The 24,175-nt window shown below is 47.8% G+C and overlaps 1 protein-coding gene across 1 annotated transcript in view; it reads right to left on the minus strand.

Annotated features, from left to right (window-relative positions):
- Positions 1–24,175, minus strand: part of col27a1b (collagen, type XXVII, alpha 1b) — a 610,967-nt gene that overhangs the window by 170,966 nt on the left and 415,826 nt on the right. The window contains exons 34-36 of the mRNA XM_078227545.1: positions 2,385–2,438; positions 1,427–1,471; positions 1,251–1,295 (exon numbers count right to left, since the gene is read on the minus strand). Of these exons, the coding sequence (XP_078083671.1) occupies positions 1,251–1,295; positions 1,427–1,471; positions 2,385–2,438 (144 nt within the window). The remainder of the gene's footprint in view (positions 1–1,250; positions 1,296–1,426; positions 1,472–2,384; positions 2,439–24,175) is intronic.

Here is a 24,175-nt window from a genome sequence, read left to right on the forward strand (position 1 = left end):
CACACAGAGGGTGGTGAGTGTCTGGAACAAGCTGCCAGAGGTAGTAGTAGAGGCGGGTACAATTATCTTTTAAAAAGCATTTAGATAGTTACACGGGTATGATGGGTATAGAGGGATATGGCCCAAATGCGGGCAATTGGGATTAATTTAGGGGTTTTAAAAAAAAAGGTGGCATGGACAAGTTGGGCCAAAGGGCCTGTTTCCATGCTGTAAACCACTATGACCTCCCAACCAACCAACACTCCCTTTCCTATGCAGTATATATTGTTGTTCCCTTTGAAATTTGGTATTCTTGTTTCTGTCCTGATGAGTGCTAGATGAAAATCTTTGACAATATGTATCTTTTAGCAGCAACACTCAAGTTCTATACTACCAATTGACTATTCCTTATGTTTCTTTTTGTTATTCATTCATGCGATGTGGGTGTCTTTGGCTGGGCCAGCATTTATTGTCCATCCCTAATTGCCCTCCATTTCAGAGGGCATTTAAGAGTCAACCATATTGCTGTGAGTCTGGAGTCACATGTAGGCCAGACCAGGTAAGGATGGCAGATTTCCTTCGCTAAAGGACATTAGTGAACCAGATGGGTTTTTCCGACAATCAACAATGGTTTCATGATCATCAGTAGACTTTTATTGAATTCAAATTTCACCGCCTGCCATGATGGGATTCGAACCCGGGTCCCCAGAACATTACCCTGGGTCCCTGGATTACTAGTCCAGTGACAATACCACTACACCACCACCTCCCCCAAACAGCCCACTTTGTGGTTTTGTTTAGCTAAAGGAAGAACATTTGTTCATAGAATCCCTACAGTGCAGAAGGAGGTCATTCGGCCCATCGAGTCTGCACCGATCACAATCTCACCCAGGCCCTATTCCCCTAACCCCACATATTTACCCTGTTAATCCCTTGACACTAAGGGGCAATTTAGCATGGCCAATCAACCTAATCCGCACATCTTTGGACTGTGGCAGGAAACCGGAGCATCCGGAGGAAACCCACGCAGATGCGGGGAGGATGTGCATATAGTGACTCAAGGCCGGAATCGAACCCGGGTCCCTGCCGCTGTGAGGCAGCAGTGCTAACCACCATGCCACCTTTCAACAATTAAATCTGTGGGCAACATTTTTACTGAAATTAACTTGCTTCAAAACATGTTATTCAAAAGCGTTCCGACATGGTGAAGCATTCGGCATTGACTCAATGGACCGAATGGCCTCCTATGGCACAATGACTTTGCGACTTACTGGAAAGCCTGTTGTTCCCGTGCTTCCTGGTTCCCCTCTTTTACCCTGTAAATAAATGGAAGGGTTTAAAGATCAGATTGTCAAAAATATGACTTGTATTAAAGTGCTTGCCAGAAAAAGTTCGCATAATTTGGATAAATAAGAAATGTAATATTGGGCTATTTAGCTTCTCATACCCTCTGTCCATCTGGTCCTCTCCGACCTGATTCCCCAGGAGATCCCTGTTGGACAAAAGAACAACATTCCTCATTAGTTGAGGCAATTGTAGCATAAATAACTCAGTCACTTTGCAGCGAGTTGTCTATTTATCTGTTAAGCCTACCATTGTGTGGAATGAGAAATCTCTATATTTAGGTTAAGATTAGGAGTGATATCAGCATTTATATTTCAATGAAAATGTGGGCAATGTGGAAATTAAATATTAATTTCAATCACTTTTTATCAGTTATTTAAAAAAACTGTAAAGAAAGTCAAACTGAAATACTGTTCTTCGTATATGAAATCTTTTCACAGAAACAACAAAGGAATTCAGCAGAATCCCTACAGTGCAGAAGGAGGCTATTTGGCCCATCGGGTCTGCACTGACCGCAATCCCACCCAGGCCCTATTCCCGTAACCCCACACATTTACCCTGCCAATCCCTTGACACTAAGGGGTAATTTACCACGTCCAATCAACCTAACCCGCACATCTTTGGACTGCGGGAGGAAACCGGAGCACCCGGAGGAAACCCACGCAGACACGGGGAGAATGTGCAAACTCCACACAGACAGTGACCCGAGGCCGGAATCGAACCCGTGTCCCTGGTGCTGTGAGGCACCAGTGCTAACCACTGTGCCACCCCTTGCTTTCATTTAGCATTCAATTTTAAGAGCAAGTCCTTTTTACCAAGGTATTAGTCTGGGAATGGCTGCATAGAATCTAACTCAGGTCCTGAAAACATCCTTGGAAACTTACTTTTGAAGCAAATGCGTAAATAGTGCAAAAACAAATCAAACAAATACTTGACTCTTTATTAACTCTATTTTGAAGTTAGGTTACTATGTGAACAATTCTTGGCGGCTGCAAGGGAAAGAAGCATTGTCCCCTTGGCTGGGGGCTCCCATCTCCTGGCCGCAGCTCCCGGTTACACACCTTGATACCTGGTGAACCTGGCTCCCCTGTCGGACCATCGGAACCTCTCGCACCCTGAAAGACACAACGGATGGTTTGAACAGCAGGTGTCTCTCTCGCACTTCTCCCAACTTTCAGCCTCAGCAACAGAGTTGGTGTTGCACTGGAATTCTCCCTTCATATTCTTTCCTGCATCGCCCCCCCCCTTTTTCGATCATGCGCACTTTCCAATTTTCGCTTGCTGTTTTGTTTTCTGATGTCCACCTCCTTTACTTTGCCACCTGAATCCCCCCTCCCCTCCAGCACCCACCCCACAATCTCCCCCCACCCCAACCTCCCCTGTCAACCTCCCAAACCCCCCGAACTCCCCATTCCCTCTCCCTCACAATCGCCCATCCGTACTCTTTGCATTAATACCAGAAAGTGCAACATTATTGGCTGTCTGGATAACTGATTTCTCATTCCGTGGCTTGTCTGAGTGATTAATCCTTTTAAAAGACATCCACTTAAGATCTTTGTACAACAAGAAATACGCTTTCTGAAAAGTAGTGTCACTTGAAGACTCCGCGATTGAAGACACTTCACTTTATAAAGAATATTCCCAGGACTGTAAATTGCGAAAACATATATTTTTGATAATTCCGTAGACCTACTTTGCATCCAGTGCACAGGAAGTTCAAACAATCACACAGATTTCCATTGAACTGGCACAGGGTCAGTGACAGTTTCGAGCTCTCCAGCACATTTTTGTATTGTTTTTGTTATATAGAACGAAAGCCACATTTTTATTCCTTGAATATTGCTGAAGAGAGACATGTTGCTGAAGGTTTTTCTGGCTCGCGCTCATCAGGACAAACACAAGAATGCCAAACTTCCAGTGGCCAGAATAATTTCTCCTACAGGAGGAATAGGAGGCACAGTGGACAGTGAAGAAGGTTATCTCGGATTGCAGCGGGATCCTGATCAATTGGGCCAGTGGGCTGACGAATGGCAGATGGAGTTTAATTTAGATAAATGTGAGGTGATGCATTTTGGTAGATTGAATCAGGGCAGGACTTACTCAGTTAATGGTAGGGCGTTGGGGAGAGTTACAGAGCAAAGAGATTTAGGGGTACAGATCCATAGCTCCTTGAAAGTGGAGTCACAGGTGGACAGAGTGGTGAAGAAGGCATTCAGCATGCTTGCTTTCATTGGTCAGAACATTGAATACAGGAGTTGGGACATCTTGTTGAAGTTGTACAAGACATTGGTAAGGCCACACTTGGAATACTGTGTACAGTTCTGGTCACCCTATTATAGAAAGGATATTATTAAACTAGAAAGAGTGCAGAAGAGATTTACTAGGATGCTCCCGGGACTTGATGGTTTGAGTTATAAGGAGAGGCTGGATAGACTGGGTCCTTTTTCTCTGGAGCGCAGAAGGCTGAGAGGTGATCTTATAGAGGTCTATAAAATAATGAGGGGCATAGATCAGCTAGATAGTCAATATTTTTTCCCACAAGTAGGGAGGCTAAAACTAGAGGGCGTAGGTTTAACGTGAGAAGGGAGAGATACAAAAGGGTCCAGAGGGGCAATTCTTTCACACAGAGGGTGGCGAGTGTCTGGAACAAGCTGCCAGAGGTAGTAATAGAGGCGGGTACAATTTTGTCTTTTAAAAAGCGTTTAGACAGTTACATGGATAAGATGGGTATAGAGGGATATGGGCCAAATGTGGGCAATTGGGACCAGCTTAGGAGTTTAAACAAAAAGGTCGCATGGACAAGTTGGGCCGAAGGGCCTGTTGCCATGCTGTAAACCTCTCTGACTCTATGAAAAGGGGGATGCCTGATTGGCTGGTGTAATAACTCTAGGAGTCGACTGTAAAGGAACAGTGCTTTATTGCACAAAATAAAGTAAAGCAAAAACCACAAGCCTGTGGTGAACACAAACAGGTCCCAAATCGGGACAATGCAACGATGGATCCTCTCAGGGTCCTGCTTTATAGAGGGCTCGATATTCATTTCCAATCCCCAGGGAGCTCGTATTCAACGGGTCCTGCAGGGGGGTCAATCAGTGACTCCCCATGCAAGTCCTGGGGGACATCACTGTTGTCAAGTTGACTTTGGCTGCCGTCTTATCATGGGGAAAGCAACAGGCAACTATAGGCTCCCCAAACTCCCGAGTAATCCAAAGAAGGTGCGCAGCTTGAATTTAGTCCTTTCATTTGCAGAGAATGGATTAAGCCATATGGATGTGTGTTGGGGGCGTGGGGAGGCACCTCATTATAGAGCAACCTGTTGCTACTGTTGCATTTTAAGAGTCGGCCACATTTCTGTGGGTCTGGAGTCACATGTATCATAGAATCACGGAATCCCTACATTGCAGAAGAGGCCATTCAGCCCATTGAATCTGCACTGATTCTCCGACAGAGTATGTTATGTAGGCTCTCCCCTCCTGCCCTATTCCCGTAATCCCACACACGGCTAATCCACCTAACCATGACATTGTGGGCACAAAGGAGCAATTTAGTATGGCCAATCCACCTAACCCGCACATCTTTGGAGTTCGGGATGAAACCAGAGCATCCGGAGGAAACCCAAGCAGGCACGGGGAGACTCCGCACAGGCGGTGACCCAAGACCGGAATCGAATCTGGGTTCCTGGTGCTGTGAGGCAGCACTGCTAACCAATGTGCCACCATGCTGCCCATGTAGGCCAGACCAGGCAAGGATGGCAGATTTCCTTCCCCAGAGGACCAGATGGGTCTCTATGACAATTGACAATGGTTTTTTGGTCAACATAGTCTTGAAGCAGGTCATTGAGGGATAGTGGGTGGAGAAGGAACACCCAACCTCAGGGCTCAGGCAGGTCCGACCACCAATGGTGATAAGGTTAAAATTGGGGATGCTCAAGAAGTCAGGATTAGATGAATGTGATACCTCAGAAGCTTTTGGGGCTGGAGGAGATTACAGAGATAGGGATCGCATTACAGTCAGGACCTGAAGAAGATATTGTGTTGGCTGCCACTGTGAACGATTGTCTAGAATGAGAAAGGAAGTGATTAACATATGAACATAACTGCGTATTCAGCAACTGGGAGGCAAGCTCTGTGTACAATTCTGGTCACCCTGCTATAAGAAGGATGATATTAAACTGGAAAGGGTGCAAAAAAAGATATACAAGGATGTTACTGGGACTGGAAGGTTTGAATTATAAGGAGAGAAACATAGAAACTAGAAGCAGGAGGAGGCCATTCGGCCCTTCGAGCCTGCTCCGCCATACACTTTGATCACGGCTGATCATCAAATTCAATATCCTGATCCCCCCTTCCCCCCATACCCCTTGATCCCTTTAGCCCCAAGAGCTACATCTAATTTCATTCGTGAAATCTCACAACGTTTTGGCCTCAACTACTTTCTGTGGGAGTGAATTCCACACATTCACCACCCTCTGGGTGAAGAAATATCTCCTCCTCTCAGTTCTAAAAGGTTTACCCCCTTATCCTCAAACTATGACCCCTAGTTCAGGACTACCCCATCATTGGGAAGATTCTTTCTGAATCTACCCTGTCTAACCCTGTTAGAATTTTATAAGTTTCTATGAGATCCCCTTTCACTCTTCAAAACTCCAGTGAATATAATCCTAACCGATTTAGTCACTCATCATATGACAGACCTGCCATCCCAGGAATCAGCCTGGTAAACATTCGCTGTGCTCCTCTATAGCAAGGACATCCTTCTTCAGATAAGGACACCAAAACTCTCCATGATGCTCCAGGTGTGGCCTCACCAATGCCCTATACAATTGCAGCAAAACACCCCTATCCCAAACCCAGAGGTTAGATAGGCTGGGACTTCTTTCCCTGGAGCGTAGGAGGATGCGGGGTGACCTTCTAGAGGTTTATAAAAGCATAAGGGCCATAGATAAGGTGAACAGTCAAGGTGTTTTCCCCTAGGGTAGGGGGTGGCTGAAACTGGGGGGCATAGGTTTAAGGTGAGAGGGGAAAGATTTAAAAGGGACCTGTGGGGCAACTTTTTTGATTTGATTTGATTTATTATTGTCACATGTATTAGTATACTGTGAAAAGTATTGTTTCTTGCACGCTATACAGACAAAGCATACCATTCATAGAGAAGGAAACAAGACAGTGCAGAATGTAGTATTACAGTCATAGCTAGGGTGTAGAGAAAGATCAACTTAATGCGAGGTAGGCCCATTCAAAAGTCTGATGGCAGCAGGGAAGAAGTTGTTCTTGAGTTGGTTGGTTGAGTGACCTCAGACTTTTGTATCTTTTTCCCGATGGAAGAAGGTGGAAGAGAGAACGTCCGGGGTGCGTGGGGTTCTTAATTATGCTGGCTGCTTTTCCGAGGCAGCGGGAAGTGTAGACAGAGTCAATGGATGGGAGGCTGGTTTGAGTGATGGACTGGGCTTCATTAATGACCCTTTGTAGTTTCTGTGGTCCTGGACAGAGCAGGAGCCAAACCCAAAGCTGTGATACAGCTTTCTATGTTGCATCTGTAAAAGTTGGTGAGAGTCGTAGCGGACATGTCAAATTTCCTTAGTCACCTGACACACAGAGTGCGGTGCGTGTATGGAATGAGCTGCCAGAGGAGGTGGGAGAGACGGATACAATGACAACATTTAAAAGACATTTGGACAGGTACCTGGATGGGATAGATTTAGAGGGATATGGGCCAAACGCAGGCAAACGGGACTAGTCTAGTTTAGGAAAGCTGGTCGGCATGAACGAGTTGGGCCGAAGGGCCTGTTTCCGTGTTGTATATCTCCATGACTCTATGACTCTCTGAGGTAACCATTGTAAATATATTGTTACTTCAAATAGAGGCGTTAACATTAACGGTGTTCAGAGTCTCCATGTAACCTCCAACCATAAAAAGGATGGAGTTGGAACATTCTCGCCACTGTTGTGTAAACTACCACCGTAATCATACAAAGCAGATGTGAAAGGAGGGAAGAAAGGTTCTTCAAATGTCCAAGATATTGAGATAAAAATTGTAACCATTTGATGATGTACAAATCAAATTGTTTGAGATGGTTCATGCGATTTATTTGCAATAAGAAAACAATCAGATTGGCCTTGGGAGACGACAGATACAAGCACTTTATTTCCAACTTGGGCAAAATTTACACGCAGAGATTTACTGAAGAGGACTGACTCTGAACAGAAAGTTAATAGTTGGCCAGGGGTTCACAGATCCTAAGATGCACTCTTCCTGAATGTAAACACCACAGGAATACTGGAACAGTCAATACAAACAAATATAGCACTGCAAAGATACAATGCAAAGAATCCGAAAGTGAAAGGGGCACTTTAAACTTCCAAATTGGGTTGTAAACAGGGGAGTTCATGCAGAGGTCACCTTTTGGGCTTCGCAGGGCAGGTTCTGGCGACACTCGCGCCGCAACTTCCAATTGCTTTCGGTGAGGTCTTTGGTAGGTGCTGTCTGGAGCAGGGGCAGAGGTTCAGCAGATGCAGGAACGGCAAGTTCCAGCTTTCTTGTTGGAGGTGAAATAACTCCTCAGGGGCTGGCGTATCTTCACCAGATTCCCTTTATTTACAAACTTATCTCCACTCCTAAGAGTGCTTCACGTCAGGGGGGAGAGGGGGAGGGGGGGGGGGGGGGCACGCTGGCACAGTGGTTAGCACTGCTGCCTCACAGTGCCAGAGACCCGGGTTTGATTCCTGGCTTGGGTCACTGTCTGTGTGGAGTCTGCACCTTCTCCCCGTGTCTGCGTGGGTTTCCTCTGGGTGCTCCGGTTTCCCCCCACAGTCCAAAGATGTGCGGGTTAGGTTGATTCGGGGGGGAATAGCAGGGTAAATATGTGGGGTTATGGAGATAGGAAGGGATTGCTGTCGGTGCAGGCTCGATGGGCCGAATGGCCTCCTTCTGTACTGTAGGGATTCAGCGATGAGAGGTCTTGTTGAGCAATGGGTTTTATCGCTGTCTCTGAGCCAGAGGCTCCTCAGCCATGTAATTGGAACCTCTAATATACGTGCTGGTTAGGGTGCATTGACCCGAACAGGCGCCGGAGTGTGGCGACTAGGGGAATTTCACAGTAACTTCACTGCACTGTTCATGTAAGCCTTACTTGTGACTAATAAATAAATAAATAAAAATCTGGAGTGTCAGTAGCCCAGCACTCCTCAATAGCATCAGAGAATCATAGAATGTACAGTGCAGAAGGAGGCCATTTGGACCATCGCTCCTGCACTGACTACAATCCCACCCAGGCTCTATCCCCGTAACCCCACATACTTACCCTCCTAGTCCCCCTGACACTAAGGGGCATTTTATCATGGCCAATCAACCGAACCCGCACGTCTTTGGACTGTGGGAAGAAACCAAAGCATATGGAGGAGACCCACACAGACACGGGGGGAACATGCAAACTCTGCACAGACAGTGCGCCGAGGCCGGAACCGAACCCGGGTCCCTGGTGCTGCGAGGCAGCAGTGCTAACCACTGTGCCACCGTGCTATCTTTATACATGCAGGGACCCAGGTTTGATTCCCAGCTTGGGTCACTGTCTGTGTGGAGTCTGCACATTCTACCCGTGTTTGCATTTCCTCCGGGTGCTCCGGTTTCCTCCCACACTCTGAAAGACGTGCTGGTTACGTGCATTAGCCATGCTACATTCTCCCTCAGTGTACCCGAACAGGCGCCGGAATGTGGCGACTAGGGGATTTTCACAGTAACTTCATTGCAGTATTAATGAACGCCTACTTTTGACACTAATAAATAAACTTTAAACTTTAGAAAACTTTAAACTTTAACTTTACAAACTTTCAGTGAGACTCCCTGATGGGGCAGGCAACCTCAATCAGGGAGCTCGTACTCTTAAGAGGTCAACATCATGGGCCTCGTTGAGGTCATTTCACTCAAGAGGTCATTGAGGTCATGCACATGGTCCTCACTATGATTAAGGTGAGCAGAGGTGGTCGAACCGCATCTTGACATTAATGCTGGAATTTTACTGCCTTATGAACGGAGTGGGAATGGAGGGATACAAAAGAATGGTCTAGTTTGGACCAGGGAGCGGCACGGGCTTGGAGGGCCGAAGGGCCTGTTCCTGTGCTGTATTGTTCTTTGTTCTTTGTTCTCATCGGCCTGAGGCTCGTTAGATCCCACCCGAGGCCAACGGAGAATGCCATTTTAGCAGCCTCGCCCGCCCCGATCCTGGGGTGAGAGGGGCAGTAGAATTCCGGCATAAATATCAGTAATGTATGGAACGGTTCTGCCTTGTATTATTCAGTGTGAGCTCAATTATTGCATCTTCGATATGCAAAAAAAGGATTAAATGGACAAACTCAATGGGAAAGAAGTTGCCAGATTTACAGAGGAAAACATGCGGGGAAAAAGAAACCATCTCTGTATTCTTGGCAAGCGTGACTGAGCGATACAGCCAGAAATAGAGAGGTAAACATAGGAGACATGTCAGCCTGATGAAACAAGGCCAACTCAGTAACAAACTCTTTCTTTATAGTGCTGTGTATGTGGTAACTGCCGATTTCGAAGGCGTATGGAAGGTAGGATGGATGAAAAGTAGCACAAAGCAAAGAGTAAGATTGTAGATGATGAGAGTGAAACCTGAGGTACCTTCAGTCTTCATTCTCCCTGTCTTAAAGTTTATTTATTAGTGTCACAAGCAGGCTTACATTAACACTGCAATGAAGTTACTGTGAAAATCCCCTAGTCACCACACTCTGGCGCCTGTTCGGGTACACTGAGGGGGAATTTAGCATGGCCAAAGCATCTAACCAGCACGTCTTTCGGACTGTGGGAGGAAACCGGAGCACCCGGAGGAAACCCACGCAGACACGGAGAGAACGTGCAGACTCCGCACAGACAGTCACCCAAGCCGGGAATCAAACCGGGGTCCCTGGCGCTGTGAAACAGCAGTGCTAACCACTGTGTCACCGTGCCCCCTGACACTAAAGGACAATTTAGCATGGCCAATCAACCTAATCCGCACATCTTTGGACTATGGGAGGAAACTGGAGTACCGGAGGAAACCCACGCAGACACCGGGGGGATCTTGCAAACTTTCACAGTGAAAGTTTAAAGTTTTTAAAGTTTTAAAGTTTTAAGATTAAAGTTTAAAAAGTTTAACTTCTACTCAGTTCCATTTTCCTACCACCTTGGTGCTCATTACCCCACACTGGCTCTTGTACAAGCAACGTTTTGATTTTAAAATCCTCATCCTTCTTTTCAAGTCTTTCCTACTATTTCCGTAATCTCTCTCACCAATTTTTACAGATGCACCAGAGAAAGCACCCTTTCTGGGTGTATTACAGCTTGGTATGGCTCCCGCTCTGCAAGAAACTACAAAGGATTGTGAACGAATCCCAGTCCATCACGCAAAGCCTTCAAACCATTGACTCTGTCTACACTTGCTCCTGCCTTGGAAAAGCAGCCAGCGTAATCAAGGACCCCACGCACCCCGGACATTCTCTCTTCCACCTTCTTCCGTCAGGAAAAAGATACAAAAGTCTGAGGTCACGTATCAATTGACTCAAGAACAGCTTCTTCCCTGCTGCCATCAGATTTTTGAATGGACCAACCATATAATAAGCTGATCATTATCTACACCCTAGCTATGACAGTAACACTTGGGGCAGCACGGTGGCACAGTGGTTAGCACTGCTGCCTCACAGCACCAGGGACCTGGGTTCAATTCCGGCCTTAGGTCACTGCCTGTGTGGAGTTTGCACATTCCCCCCGTGTCTGCGTGGGTTTCCTCCGGGTGCTCCGGTTTCCTCCCACAGTCCAAAAGATGTGCAGATTAGGTTGATTGGCCATGCTAAATTGACCCTAGTGTCAGGGGGAATAGCAGGGTAAATATGTCGGGTTATGGGGATCGGGCCTGGGTGGGATTGTTGTCAGTGCAGACTCAATGGGCCAAATGGCCTCCTTCTGCACTGTAGCGATTCTGTGATTGACTATATTCTGGAACCTTCTCCTTTCCTTCTCTCCATGTACTCTTTGAATGGTATGTTTTGTGTGTTTGGCGCAAGAAACAACACTTCTCACTGTGTCCCAATACATGTGACAATAATAAACCAAATCAAATCAAACCCACTTCCAGAACCCTCTGAGATATCTGGACTCCTCCAATACTGGCTTCTTAAGAATCCCTGGTTTTAATCATTTCGTGGAGATGCCGGTATTATTCTGTAATTTGATTTCTGTGTCTGTGCCCTGTTTGAGAACAGATATCCACTCCATCTGACGAAGGAGCTCTGCTCCGAAAGCTTATGGTATTTGCTACCAAATAAACCTGTTGGATTTTAACCTGGTGTTGTGAGACTTCTTACTTTAATCATTTCACCATTGGTGCCCGTGCCCCCAGTTGCCTCAGCCCCAAGCTCTAGAAATCCCCCAATGCCCCCCTCTCTGCCTCTCTTTCCTGCTTTAAGACATTCCTTAAAACTACCACTTTGACCAAGCCTTTGATCAGCTGCCCTGAGACCACTGTGTGAATATCAGTGATTTGGTTTGCTCCCATAAAGCCTCTTGGGAAATGCGTTGCTGTCGTGATGCAAGAAATTTAAGATTTCTACTGCGTACCTTTAAAAAATTCATTTTACAGGATGTGGGCATCGCTGGTTGGGTCAGCATTTATTGCCCATCCTTAACTGCCCTCCATTTCAGAGAGCATTTGAGAGTCACATGTAGGCCAGACCAGGTAAGGACGGCAGATTTCCTTCCTTACAGGACACTTCCTTAAAGTGAACCAGGTGGATTTTTACGACAGTCAACAATGGTTTCATGTTTGCCATTTAAACTTTTTATTCCAGATTTTTATAGAATTCAAATTTCACCATCTGCCAATGGTGGGATTCGAACCTGAGTCTCCAGATCTTCCACTGGATCTCTGGAGTACTAGTCCACGGATAATCCCATTACACCACTGCCTCTCCTGATTGCTATTGACTGGTGGATTTTTTTTTTCCCACAAGCCAACACAAGATTGGTACGGTGATTAATATGAAGATGGTTGTAGATTACAGGAAGATTTAGCTGGGTTGGTCAGATGGGCGGAGCAGTGGCAGACGGTATTTAACCCTGATAAATGTGAGATGATGCACTTTGGAAGAAGAAACAAGATGAGGGAGTATTTAATGAATGGCAGGAGACTGGGAAGCTCAGAGGAACAGAGGGGATTTTGGGATCATTATTCCCTGAATCCCTGAAGTCCGTCGAGCAGGTGAATAGGATAGTTTAGAAGGCAAATGGAACACTTGCTTTTATCAGTGGTGGCACAGAGTGTGAGAGCAAGGAGGTATTGCTGGGGGTTGTACAGAGTGTTTGGTTCGGCCACAGCTGGATACTGTGTGCGGTTCCGGTCACCTCACTATAGGAAGGATGTGATAGCACTCGAGGGGGTGCAGAGGAGATTCACCAGGATGTTGCCTGGGATGGAGCATTGGAGCTATAAGGAGAGACTGGATAGGCTTGGATTGTTTTCTTTAGAGCAGAGAAGGCTGAGGGGGGACATGATTGAGGTGTATGTGAGGGGTATGGACAGGGTGAGCAGGGAGCAGCTGTTCCCCTTGGTTGAGGGGTCAATCATGAGGGGGTCATAGTTTTAGTGTCAGGGGCAGGGGATTCAGAGGGGATTTGAGAAAAACAAATTCACTCAGCTGTTTCCCTCAAGGGGAACAGCTGTTCCCTACTCACCCTGTCCATACCCCTCACATACACCTCAATCATGTCCCCCCTCAGCCTTCTCTGCACTCAAGTAAACAATCCAAGCCTATCCAGTCTCTCCTTACAGCTCAAATGCTCCGTCCCAGGCAACATCCTTGTGAACCTCCTCTGTAGCCTCCAGTGCCATCACATCCTTCCTGTAGTGAGGTGACTGGAACTGCACACAGTATCCAGCTGTGGCCCAACCAACGCTCTGTCCAACCCTATCATTACCTCCTTGCTCTCACACTCTGTGCCACCACTGATAAAAGCAAGTGTCCGATATGCCTTCGAAACTATCCTATTCCCCTGCTCTGCCGAGTTCAGGGATCTGTGAGACTTGTACGAAAATCTTCTGGCCCTGCTTGCCACGGGAATCCTCGCCGGCGGGACAGAGGAGACAACTGAAAAGGTCCACTGATCTCGGGTGGGAATTTTCAATCCTGGGGCAGGTGTGACTGGAAAATCCCGCTCTTACGCACCGATGCAGCACTGAGAGGGTGCAGCACTATCAGAGGTGCTGACTTCTGCTCGAGACGTTGAACTAAGATCCCCCCCTCCCCTCTCGGGTAAATGCAAAAGATTCCGTGGCCACTGTCTTGAAGATGAGCAGGGGAGTCCTGGGGCGGGGGAGTCCTGGGGCATGGGAGTCCTGGGGCAGGGGAGTCCTGGGGCAGGGGAGTCCTGGGGCAGGGGAGTTCAGGGGCAGGGGAGTCCTGGGGCAGGGGAGTCCTGGGCAAATTTACACACAGCAAGATCCCATAAAAAGAAATCTGGTAACGTTTGGGTAATCAGTTTTTGTGATCTTTATTGAGGGATAAATACTGCTCAGGACAGTGGTGGGGGGAGTTTTCCCATCCAGCCTGCCACGGGAATCGCAGCGGGCGGGACACGGACCATGCAAAGATCTGTTGACCTCAGGCGGGAATTTCCGGCCTTGGGATAAGGACAACCAGAGAATCCCGCCCCAGGACTCCCCTGCCCCAGGACTCCCCCGCCCCAGGACTCCCCCGCCCCAGGACTCCCCCGCCCCAGGACTCCCCCGCCCCAGGACTCCCCCGCCCCAGGACTCCCCCGCCCCAGGACTCCCCTGCCCCAGGACTCCCCTGCCCCAGGACTCCCCTGCCCCAGGACTCCCTTGCCCCAGGACTCCCCCCGCCCCAGGACTCCCCTGCCCTACATTACCTCAGTGACTAGACTTCAAAAGTTAACTTAACTGACTACAAAGCTCCGTCGGAGATCCTGAATGGCGCTATAGAAAGGCAAGACCTCCCTTTTCTTTAGTTGTGGCTTGCAACATCTTTGACGATAATAGCAGGGGCGGCATGGTGGCACGGTGGTTAGCACTGCTGCCCCACAGCGCCAGGGACCTGGGTTCGATTCCTGGCTTGGGTCACTTTCTGTGCGGAGTTTGCACATCCTCCCCGTGTTCTGCGTGGGTTTCCTCCGGGTGCTCCGGTTTCCTCCCACAGTCCGAAAGACGTGCTGGTTAGATGCATTGGCCATGCTAAATTCTCTCTCAGTGTACCCGAACAGGCGCCGGAATGTGGCGACTAGGGGATTTTCACAGTAACGTCATTGCAATGTTAATGTAAACCTACTTGTGACAATTATAAACTTTGAAACTGCAGAGAAAAAGGCCAATTCCGTTTCAATGATTTGCGTATACCTAGAAATTCAGCATGAGAGAAAGGAAGCAGGTTTGTATTGTGGAGGGATGACCCTCGAACACATGAAAGACATATCAAGTCACTGACAGTCTAACATCTTGCCAAGTAATTTCAAGCGATGGCAAGAGATCTAAAAGAACTTGCAAAACTTAGAGAACAGCACAGGGATAGTGCATGAATATTACTGAAAAGGCGCAACACAGGATATATTGGACTTGGAAAGAAGGTTATTACTGAACTGAGATTGCTTCTTTGTAATTTAACAGGACATATTTGGACATGAAGAGAAGCATTGGTTGCTAAATCACGTGCAGAAACCATCTCCCCCCTGCCAGTGATAAGGGGAGGCGATGGCCGAGTGGTATTATCGCTAGACTATTAATCCAGAAACTTAGCTAACATTCTGGGGACCCGGGTTCGAATCCTGCCACGTCAGCTGGTGGAATTTGAATTCAATAAAAACATATCTGGGATTAAGAATCTACTGATGACCATGAAACCATTGTCGATTGTCGGACAAACCCATCTGGTTCATTAATGTCCTTTAGGGAAGGAAATCTGCCGTCCTTACCCGGTCTGGCCTACATGTGACTCCAGAGCCACAGCAATGTGTGGTTGACTTTCAACTGCCCTCTGATATGGCCGAGCGAGACACTCAGTTCAAGGGCAACTAGGGATGGGCAATAAATGCCGGCCCAGCCAGCGATGCCCATGCCCCGCGAATGAATAAAAAAAAGATACTAGGTTTGACACAACGGAATGGCTTGCTTGGTCAGTGGAAGTGGGCAGCTAAAGTGAAATCATAGAAATCATAGAAACCCTACAGTGCAGAAGGAGGCCATTCGGCCCATCGAGTCTGCACCGACCACAATCCCACCCAGGCCTTACTCCCACATATTTACCCGCTAACCCTCTAACCTACACATCCCGGACTCTAAGGGGCAATTTTTAACCTGGCCAATCAACCTAAACCCACACATCTTTGGACTGTGGGAGGAAACCGGAGCACCCGGAGGAAACCCACGCAGACACGAGGAGAATGTGCAAACTCCACACAGACAGTGACCCGAGCCGGGAATCGAACCCAGGACCCTGGAGCTGTGAAGCAGCAGTGCTAACCACTGTGCTACCGTGCCGCCCAGTGTTAAGCATGTTGGTGAGGGTTTACTGGGTAAAGATGGCAAGACAGAGGTTGGTAGACCTTTGGGTATTAATGGAATTAACGGATATGGGGAAAGTGCGAGACGATGTTGCTGTGGAAGATCATGGAGTATTGTGTCCAGTTTTGGTCTCCTTACTTGAGGGAGGATGTGGTGGCACTGGAGGCAGTTCAGAGGAGGTTCACCAGATTGATTCAAGGGATAAAGGAGCTGTCGTACGAGGAGTGGTTGGATAGCTTGGGCTTGTACTCACTGGAGTCCAGAAGAATGAGGGTAGGGGGGGGTCTGATCGAGGTATATAAAACGCTAACAGATGTTCCCCACTGTGGGAAGAGGTCATAAATATAGAGTGAGAGGAGGCAGGTTCAAAGCTGAGATGAGGAGAAATTATTTCTCTCAGAGGGTTGTGAATCTGTGGGACTCACTGCCCCAGAGTGCAGTGGGGAATCAATCAACAGATTCAAGAGAGAGATAGATATGTTTCTGATGAAGGGCCATGGGGAGCAGGCAGGAAAGTGGAGTTGAGACCAGGATGAGATCAGCCATGATCTTGTTAATTGGCGGAGCGGCCTCCAAGGTCCAAGTGGTGTAATCCAGTTCCTATTACTTATAGTCTTATAGTTGAAGGCAAATCTGTCAACGGTGGCATAAAGTAGGATGGCTGAGCACGGAGGAGGCCTGAATCAGAGGAATGGAGAGTTTGGGGGAGTGGGCTGGCAGTGTAGGTAGGGTTGGAGAGGTTGGGGATGGAGAGGTGGGGGAAACTTGCAGGATTCATACAGGTGAACGTAAATTTTGAATTTGAGGTTTTGGGGGTCTGTGAAGCAGTACAGGTTTGTGAGGCGCTGGGGAGTGGGATGGACTATGGGTGGCAGAGTATAGCGGTAGAATGTGGATGTTTGACCAGCCCTTCATCATAGAATCCCTGCAGTGTGGAATGAGGCCATTCGGCCCATCAAGTCCACACCAACTCTCTGACAGAGTCCAGCCCTGCCCTATCCCCATGACTCCTTGTATCTACCCCACAATCCCCCGACCTTATTTTTATTTTACTTATTTATTGGTGTCACAAGTAGGCTTACATTAACACTGCAATAAAGTTACTGTGAAAATCCCCTAGTCGCCACACTCCAGCGCCTGTTCGGATACACTGAGGGAGAATTTGGCATGGCCAATGCACCCTAACCAGCACATCTTTTGGACTGTGGGAGGGAACCGGAGCACCCGGAGGAAACCCACGCAGACACGGGGAGAAGGTACAGACTCCGCACAGACAGTGACCTAAACCGGGAATCGAACCCGGGTCCCTGGCGCTGTGAGGCAGCAGCGCTAACCCACTGTGCCGCCCTATACATTTAACTATACATCTTGGGACACCAAGGGGCAATTTCGCACTGCCAATCCACCTAACCAGCATGTCTTTTGGACTGTAGGAGGAAACCGGAGCACCCGGAGGAAAGCCACTCCGACACGGGGAGAACGTGCAGACTCCGCGCAGACAGTGGCCCGAGGCTGGAGTTGAACCCGGGACCCTGGCGCTGCGAGGCAGCAGTGCTAACCACTGTGCCACCGTGCTGCCTTTCAGCCTGTTTTGGGCAGAATGACACAAACCACTGCTTAATTCCGTGGTTGCGAGGTTCTCTAATGCTACACTGCAAGATAATGTCACTAATTCCAGATCTGGTTTGGATTAAAATGATGACTTTTCAATTATCCTCCGCAGCTGTGCGGTTCTGCACAAGTTTGTCTTCATTATAAGATCTTTTTATCAGCACTGTCACAAGGAAATGGAATTTTGTGGCCTCGCTTCTAGAACATAGAACATTACAGCGCAGTACAGGCCCTTCGGCCCTCAATGTTGCGCCGACCAGTGAAACCAATCTAAAGCCCATCTAACCTACACTATTCTGCTTATCCTGAACGTTTGCGAAACCCTTTGAGGCAGGGTTATATCTCTTTGGACGAAAGAACCTTTGCGATGGAGGGGTCATCCAGACTCGAAACATTGGATCTATTCTCTCTCCACAGATGCTGTCAAGCCTGCTGAGATTTTCCAGCATTTTCCTGTTTTTGTTTCAGATTCCAGCATCCGCGGTATTTTGCTTTTATTTATCATCGATTTCTTCGGAGTCGCGCAATGGACGCACAGCTAACCTGCCCGAGCTTTCTACCAATATCTTCTTCATTCGCAGGTAGATAGTTTTCTGATCGATAAGGGAATTAGGGGTTATGGGGAGCAGGCGGGTAAGTGGAACTGATTCGCTTCAGGTTAGCCATGATCTTGTTGAATGGCGGGGCAGGCTCGAAGGGCCAGATGGCCTACTCCTGCTCCTATTTCTTATGTTCTTATGTCTACCCTCTCTTCAAAAGAGAAAAAGGTGTTTCCCAGGAGATGGAAAAGGGAGGTGTAAATTTTTTACAGGGGAGGCGGCGGCATTGTGGTACTGTCACTGGGCTAGTAATCCAGAGACCCAGGCTAAATTACTGGTAAATGACTAGTAATTCAATTACTAGGGGGCACAGGTTTAAGGTGCGAGGGGCAAGGTTTAAAGGAGATGTACGAGGCAGATTTTTTACACAGAGGGTGGTGGGTGCCTGGAACTCATTGCCGGGGGAGGTAGTGGAAGCGGATACGATAGTGACTTTGAAGGGGCGTCTTGACAAATACATGAATAGGTTGGGAATAGAGGGATATGGTCCCCGGAAGGGTAGAGGGTTTTACTTAAGTTGGGCAACCTGGTCGGTGCAGACTTGGAGGGCCGAAGGGTCTGTTCCTGCGCTATAATTTTCTTTGTTCTTTGCTCTTAAATGCTCTGGGGGATCCCGGGTTCAAATACCACCATGGCAGATGGTAACATTTGGAATTAAAAGTCTAATTGTCGTAAAAGCCCATCTGGTTCGCTAATGCCCTTTAGGGAAGGAAAATCTAGCTGATATGTGACTCCAGACCCACAGCAATGTGGTTGACTCATAGAATAGAGTGCAGAAGGAGGCCATTTAGTCCATTTAGTCAACGTAATAGCTTTCAATTTCAGCAAATGGGAAGAAACATGCCCGACTCAGTTATAAAGATGCATATCATGGTGTTTAATATCCCCCCATGTGTGATTCTCCTCCTTCACCCTAGCCAGGGCTGAGGAAGAGAGAACCTAGTGACTATAGTCACTATAATGAAGACAAACCTGTTCCCCCACTCTATCTCTGTAACCCCACAGATGGCCAATCCACCTAACCTGCACATCTTGGGACACTAAGGGGCGATTTAGCATGGTCTACCTACCTAACCTACACATCTTTGGACTGTGGGAGGAAACCAGAGAACCCATCCATTGACTCTGTTGACACTTCCTGCTACCTCGGAAAAGCAGCCAGCATAATTAAGGACCCCACGCACCCCGGACATTCTCTCTTCCAACTTCTTCCGTTGGGAAAAAGATAAAAACGACTGAGGACACGTACCAACCGACTCAAGAACAGCTTCTTCCCTGCTGCCATCAGATTTTGAATGGACCTACCTCGCATTAAGTTGATCTTTCTCTACACCCTAGCTATGACTGTAACACTACATTCTGCACTCTATCCTTTCCTTCTCTATGAACAGTATGCTTTGTCTTATAGTGTGTAAGAAACAATACTTTTCACTGTATACGAATACATGTGACAATAATAAATCAAATTCAAATCAAATCAGATCACCCGGAGGAAACCCAAGCAGACACGGGGAGAACTTGCAAACTCCACTCAGACAGTGACCCGAGGCTGGAAACGAACCTGGATCCCTGGCGCGGTGAGGCAGCGGTGTGTGGGGCGTGGGTGGGATTGTGGTCGGTGTGGACTCGATGGGCCGAATGGCCTCCTTCTGCACGATGGGATTTCATGCTAACCACTGTGCCACCACCCCAAATGCCCCTCTGAAATGGTCTAGGGAGCCACTCAGTTGAAAGGCAATTAGGAATGGGCAAGAAAGGTTGGCCTTGCCAGCGACACTCACATTGCATCAATTAGAAAAAAAAACATCTTTACAAATAGGTGGCCGGAAAAATATTTTCCAAATGTTGTCAATGGGGCAGCGGGCAGAGTGAAAACAACTCAGCAATCGCCTTTCAATCAGCAATCACTCTGCTCTCTCTTCCTCAGCCCTGGCTAGCGTGAAGGAGGAGAATCACACATGGGGGGATATTAAACACCATGATATGCATCTTTATAACTGAGTCGGGATGTTTCTTCCCATTAGCTGAAATTGAAAGCTATTACGTTGACTAAACCTGACATGCGTTTTCACAGATTAGTGAAGGAAGTTGTGCATTCCTGAATTACTTCCAGTAACCATCAAATTAGCGTCTCGTTGCGTCTGCAGTGCCACTTAGAATCTGGCAATGAAAATAGATTTTCAAAAAAAATATATAACTTAATCTCACTGTCACTCGAAGGGCAGCCGGCATAATTAAGGACCCCATGCACCCCGGACATTCTCTCTTCCACCTTCCACCGTCGGGAAAAAGATACAAAAGTCTGAGGTCACGTACCGACCGACTCAAGAACAGCTTCTTCCTTGCTGCCATCAGACTTTTGAATGGACCTACCTCGCATTAAGTTGATCTTTCTCTGCCCCCTAGCTATAATTGTAACACTACATTCTGCACTCTCCTTTCCTTCTCTATGAACGGTATGCTTTGTCCGTATAGCGCGCAAGGAACAATACTTTTCACTGCGTGTTAATACATGTGACAATAATAAATCAAATCAAATCAAATCAAATCCGTCCAGTGAGACTCTTTCAATAAAAGATTATTCAGACATGAACATTTTCAGAGTTTGGGTTTTAGATGAGAATGTCATGGGGTTTTAAACAGATATTGGACGGGATTTTCCAGCCGCGCTCACCCCAAAACCGGAGCATCGCGCCTGAGGTAAATGGACCTTTGCGTGGTTCGCCCGCCCCGCCCGCTACGATTCCCCTGGCAGGCAGGACGGGAGAATTCCACCCTCGCCCCGCCCGCTACGGTTCCCCTGGCAGGCAGGACGGGAGAATTCCACCCTCCTGTTGTGAAGTGTTTTCAGAAACTTGTTGTTCTCAAAGTCCACATAACCTGTTTCACCCCCCCGTGCAGAGGAGAGGCGAGTTATTGATTGTGGGAGGAGCAGCCTTCATTCCCTGAACGAGAGATTTCCTTGTGTGGATAATCCATGCAATGTGGAAAAAATTCAAAGGACAATCCCTCTTTTCGTTAAATTCATTTGTGGGATGTGGGCGTCGCTGGCTCGGCCAGCATCTATTGCCCATCCCTAATTGCCCCTTGAGAAGGTGGTGGTGAGCTGTCTTCTTGAACCGCTGCAGTCCATGTGGTGTAGGTACACCCACAGTGCTGTTAGGGAGGGTATTCCAGGATTTCGACCCAGTGACAGTGAAGGAAAGGCCGATATATTTCCAAGTCAGGATGGTGAGTGGCTTGGAGGGGAACCTCCAGGTGGTGGAGTTCCCAGGTATCTGCTGCCCTTGTCCTTCTACATGGGGAAGGTCCCACTTGCCAGCTCTTAGTCTGTTGCCTGGTAGGTTATGGTACTTCAAGTGGATATCGAAGTGTGCTTTCAACGTGATACCCCTAATACCCTTTCAAGCAGTGAGTACCTGCTCCCCACCACCTTCTGAGTGAAAATATTTTTCCTCAAATACCCTCCAAACTACCTGCAACGTACGCTAAATCTATGCCCATTAATTATGGACCCTTCAACCAGGAGGAATACTCCTTCCTCAGTGGTCAGCACTGCTGCCTCACAGCGCCAGGGACTCAGGTTCGATTCCCGGCTTGGGTGACTATCGGTGTGGAGTCTGCACATTCTCCCCATGTCTGCGTGGGTTTCCTCCGGGTGCTCCGGTTTCCTCCCACAGTCCAAAGATGTGCAGGTTAAAAGTTGATTGGCCATGCTAAATTGCCCCTTAGTGTCGGGGGATTAGCAGGGTAAATATGTGGGGTTACGGGGATAGGGCCTGGGTGGGATTATGGTCGATGCAGATGCGATGGGCCGAATGGCCTCCTTCTGCACTGTAGGGATTCTATGATTCTATCCGGACCCCTCGTGATTTTGTCCACTCCAATTAAATCCCCTCTCAGCCTCCTCAAATCCAAAGAAAACAACTTCAATCTTTCCTCATAACCAAAATCCTCCAGTCCAGCAAGATTCTCATAAATTTCCTCCGTATCCTGTCTTTTATCATAGAAATCATAGAAACCCTACAGTGCAGAAGGAGGCCATTCGGCCCATCGAGTCTGCATCGACCACAATCCCACCCAGGCCCTACCCCCACATATTTACCCGCTAATCCCACTAACCTACGCATCTCAGGGGCAATTTTTAACCTGGTCAATCAACCTAACCCGCACATCTTTGGACTGTGGGAGGAAACCGGAGCACCCGGAGGAAACCCACACAGACACGAGGAGAATGTGCAAACTCCACACAGACAGTGACCCGAGCCGGGAATCGAACCCGGGACCCTGGAGCTGTGAAGCAGCAGTGCTAACCACTGCGCTACCGTGCCGCCCCTTTTATCAAAAGTAATTTCCCATACAGGCTTGAGCCTTGTTGCAGGTGCTTTGTAAAACTGACTGCAGCTGGCAGATTATCAGTCACCTCTTTCCTGTCGTGTGGTGAAGGTGTTTGTTTTGGTTCGTGTCTCCTCGTTTCCATAGTTTCGGGGTGTCCACTGGATTTTGTGTTCTGGTTACAAGGAGCTTGTGAGGCAATGCCCTCAGAGAGAGAGTGGAAAATAACTCTTACCGACACTATTGGCGGCACGGTAGCACAGTGGTTAGCACTGCTGCTTCACAGCTCCAGGGACCTGGGTTCGATTCCCGGCTTGGGTCACTGTCTGTGTGGAGTTTGCACATTCTCCTCGTGTCTGCGTGGGTTTCCTCCGGGTGCTCCGGTTTTCTCCCACAGTCCAAAGATGTGCGGGTTAGGTTGATTGGCCATGCTAAAATTGCCCCTTAGTGTCCTGGGATGCGTAGATTAGAGGGATTAGTGGGTAAAATATGTAGGGATATGGGGGTAGGGCCTGGGTGGGATTGTGGTCGGTGCAGACTCAATGGGCCGAATGGCCTCTTTCTGTACTATATGGTTTCTATGATTATTTCTTTGACTAATATACTTTAATATCGGAGAGAGAATTAGGTGTATTGACACAGACAGGCGCCGGAGTGTGGCGACTAGGGGATTTTCACAGTAACTTCATTGCAGCGTTAATGTAAGCCTTACTTGTGACACTTATAAATAAACTTTAACTTTAACGTACAAGTAAGCTTGTGGGGAACCTGTGGCCCCAGAGTTTTGTGCAGTCTGCCAGGGTACCATGTTTGGTAACATTTTTGAGTTCTGTGCACCAGGGTCAAACGCTTGTAAATTTGGAATGAAATAGGAAAAGATCATGCAAGAATAAAAGTGGATAAGGGGAGAGTCTAGAGAGAAGGTACACACACTGTATCCAAATAGAGGCAGCGTGGGAACTGAACATTAATCTCAAAGTGATTGTGACGTAAGTGAAATTGTCAAGTAAACGTCAGCCTTGGTTCAATGGGGAGCATTCTGGCCTCTGAGTCAGAAGGTCAAGGGTTCACGCTCCACGATAGAGACTCCAGCACTTCATTGAGGTTGACACGTCAGTGCAATGTGAGGGGGGGTGCAGCGCTGTCAGAAGCGCCGTCTTTTGAATGCCTTCTCGGGTGGATGAGGAAGATCCCACGGCAATACTGCAAAACCCAGCATGAATTCTCAACCCCATCCTCGCCGATTATTTCTCCCTCCGCCTGCGTCACTCACAGGACATGGTCCCCAAAACTGTGCTGTGCCAACACGATCACAGATTACTAATCAGGTCCATGGTAGAGCAGGCTGCCGAGGCTGGAACAAGCAGAGGCTAGGTAGATGTTGCTGTCCATGTGTTAGTCATGCCTCACATTCTACAAGGAGATGTTACTAAATTCCTCCCCCAATCTATTTGCTCAGTGCTGGGAGGGTCTGGTGGCATTGCTAACTCTAACCCAGATAAGACACATGCTTGGGGCTCGCATTGATTTCTGACTTAATTTATCACTGTCACATGTACTGGGATACAGTGAAAAGTATCGTTTCTTGCCCGCTATACAGACAAAAGCATACCGTTCATAGAGGAGAGAGTGCAGAATGTAGTGTAGCTAGTCATAGCTAGGGTGTAGAGAAAGATCAACTTAATGCGAGGTAGGTCCATTCAAAAGTCTGACAGCAGCAGGGAAGAAGCTGTTCTTGAGTCGGTTG

This window comes from Mustelus asterias, chromosome 13, assembly GCF_964213995.1.
Source record: "Mustelus asterias chromosome 13, sMusAst1.hap1.1, whole genome shotgun sequence".
NCBI lineage: Eukaryota > Metazoa > Chordata > Chondrichthyes > Carcharhiniformes > Triakidae > Mustelus > Mustelus asterias.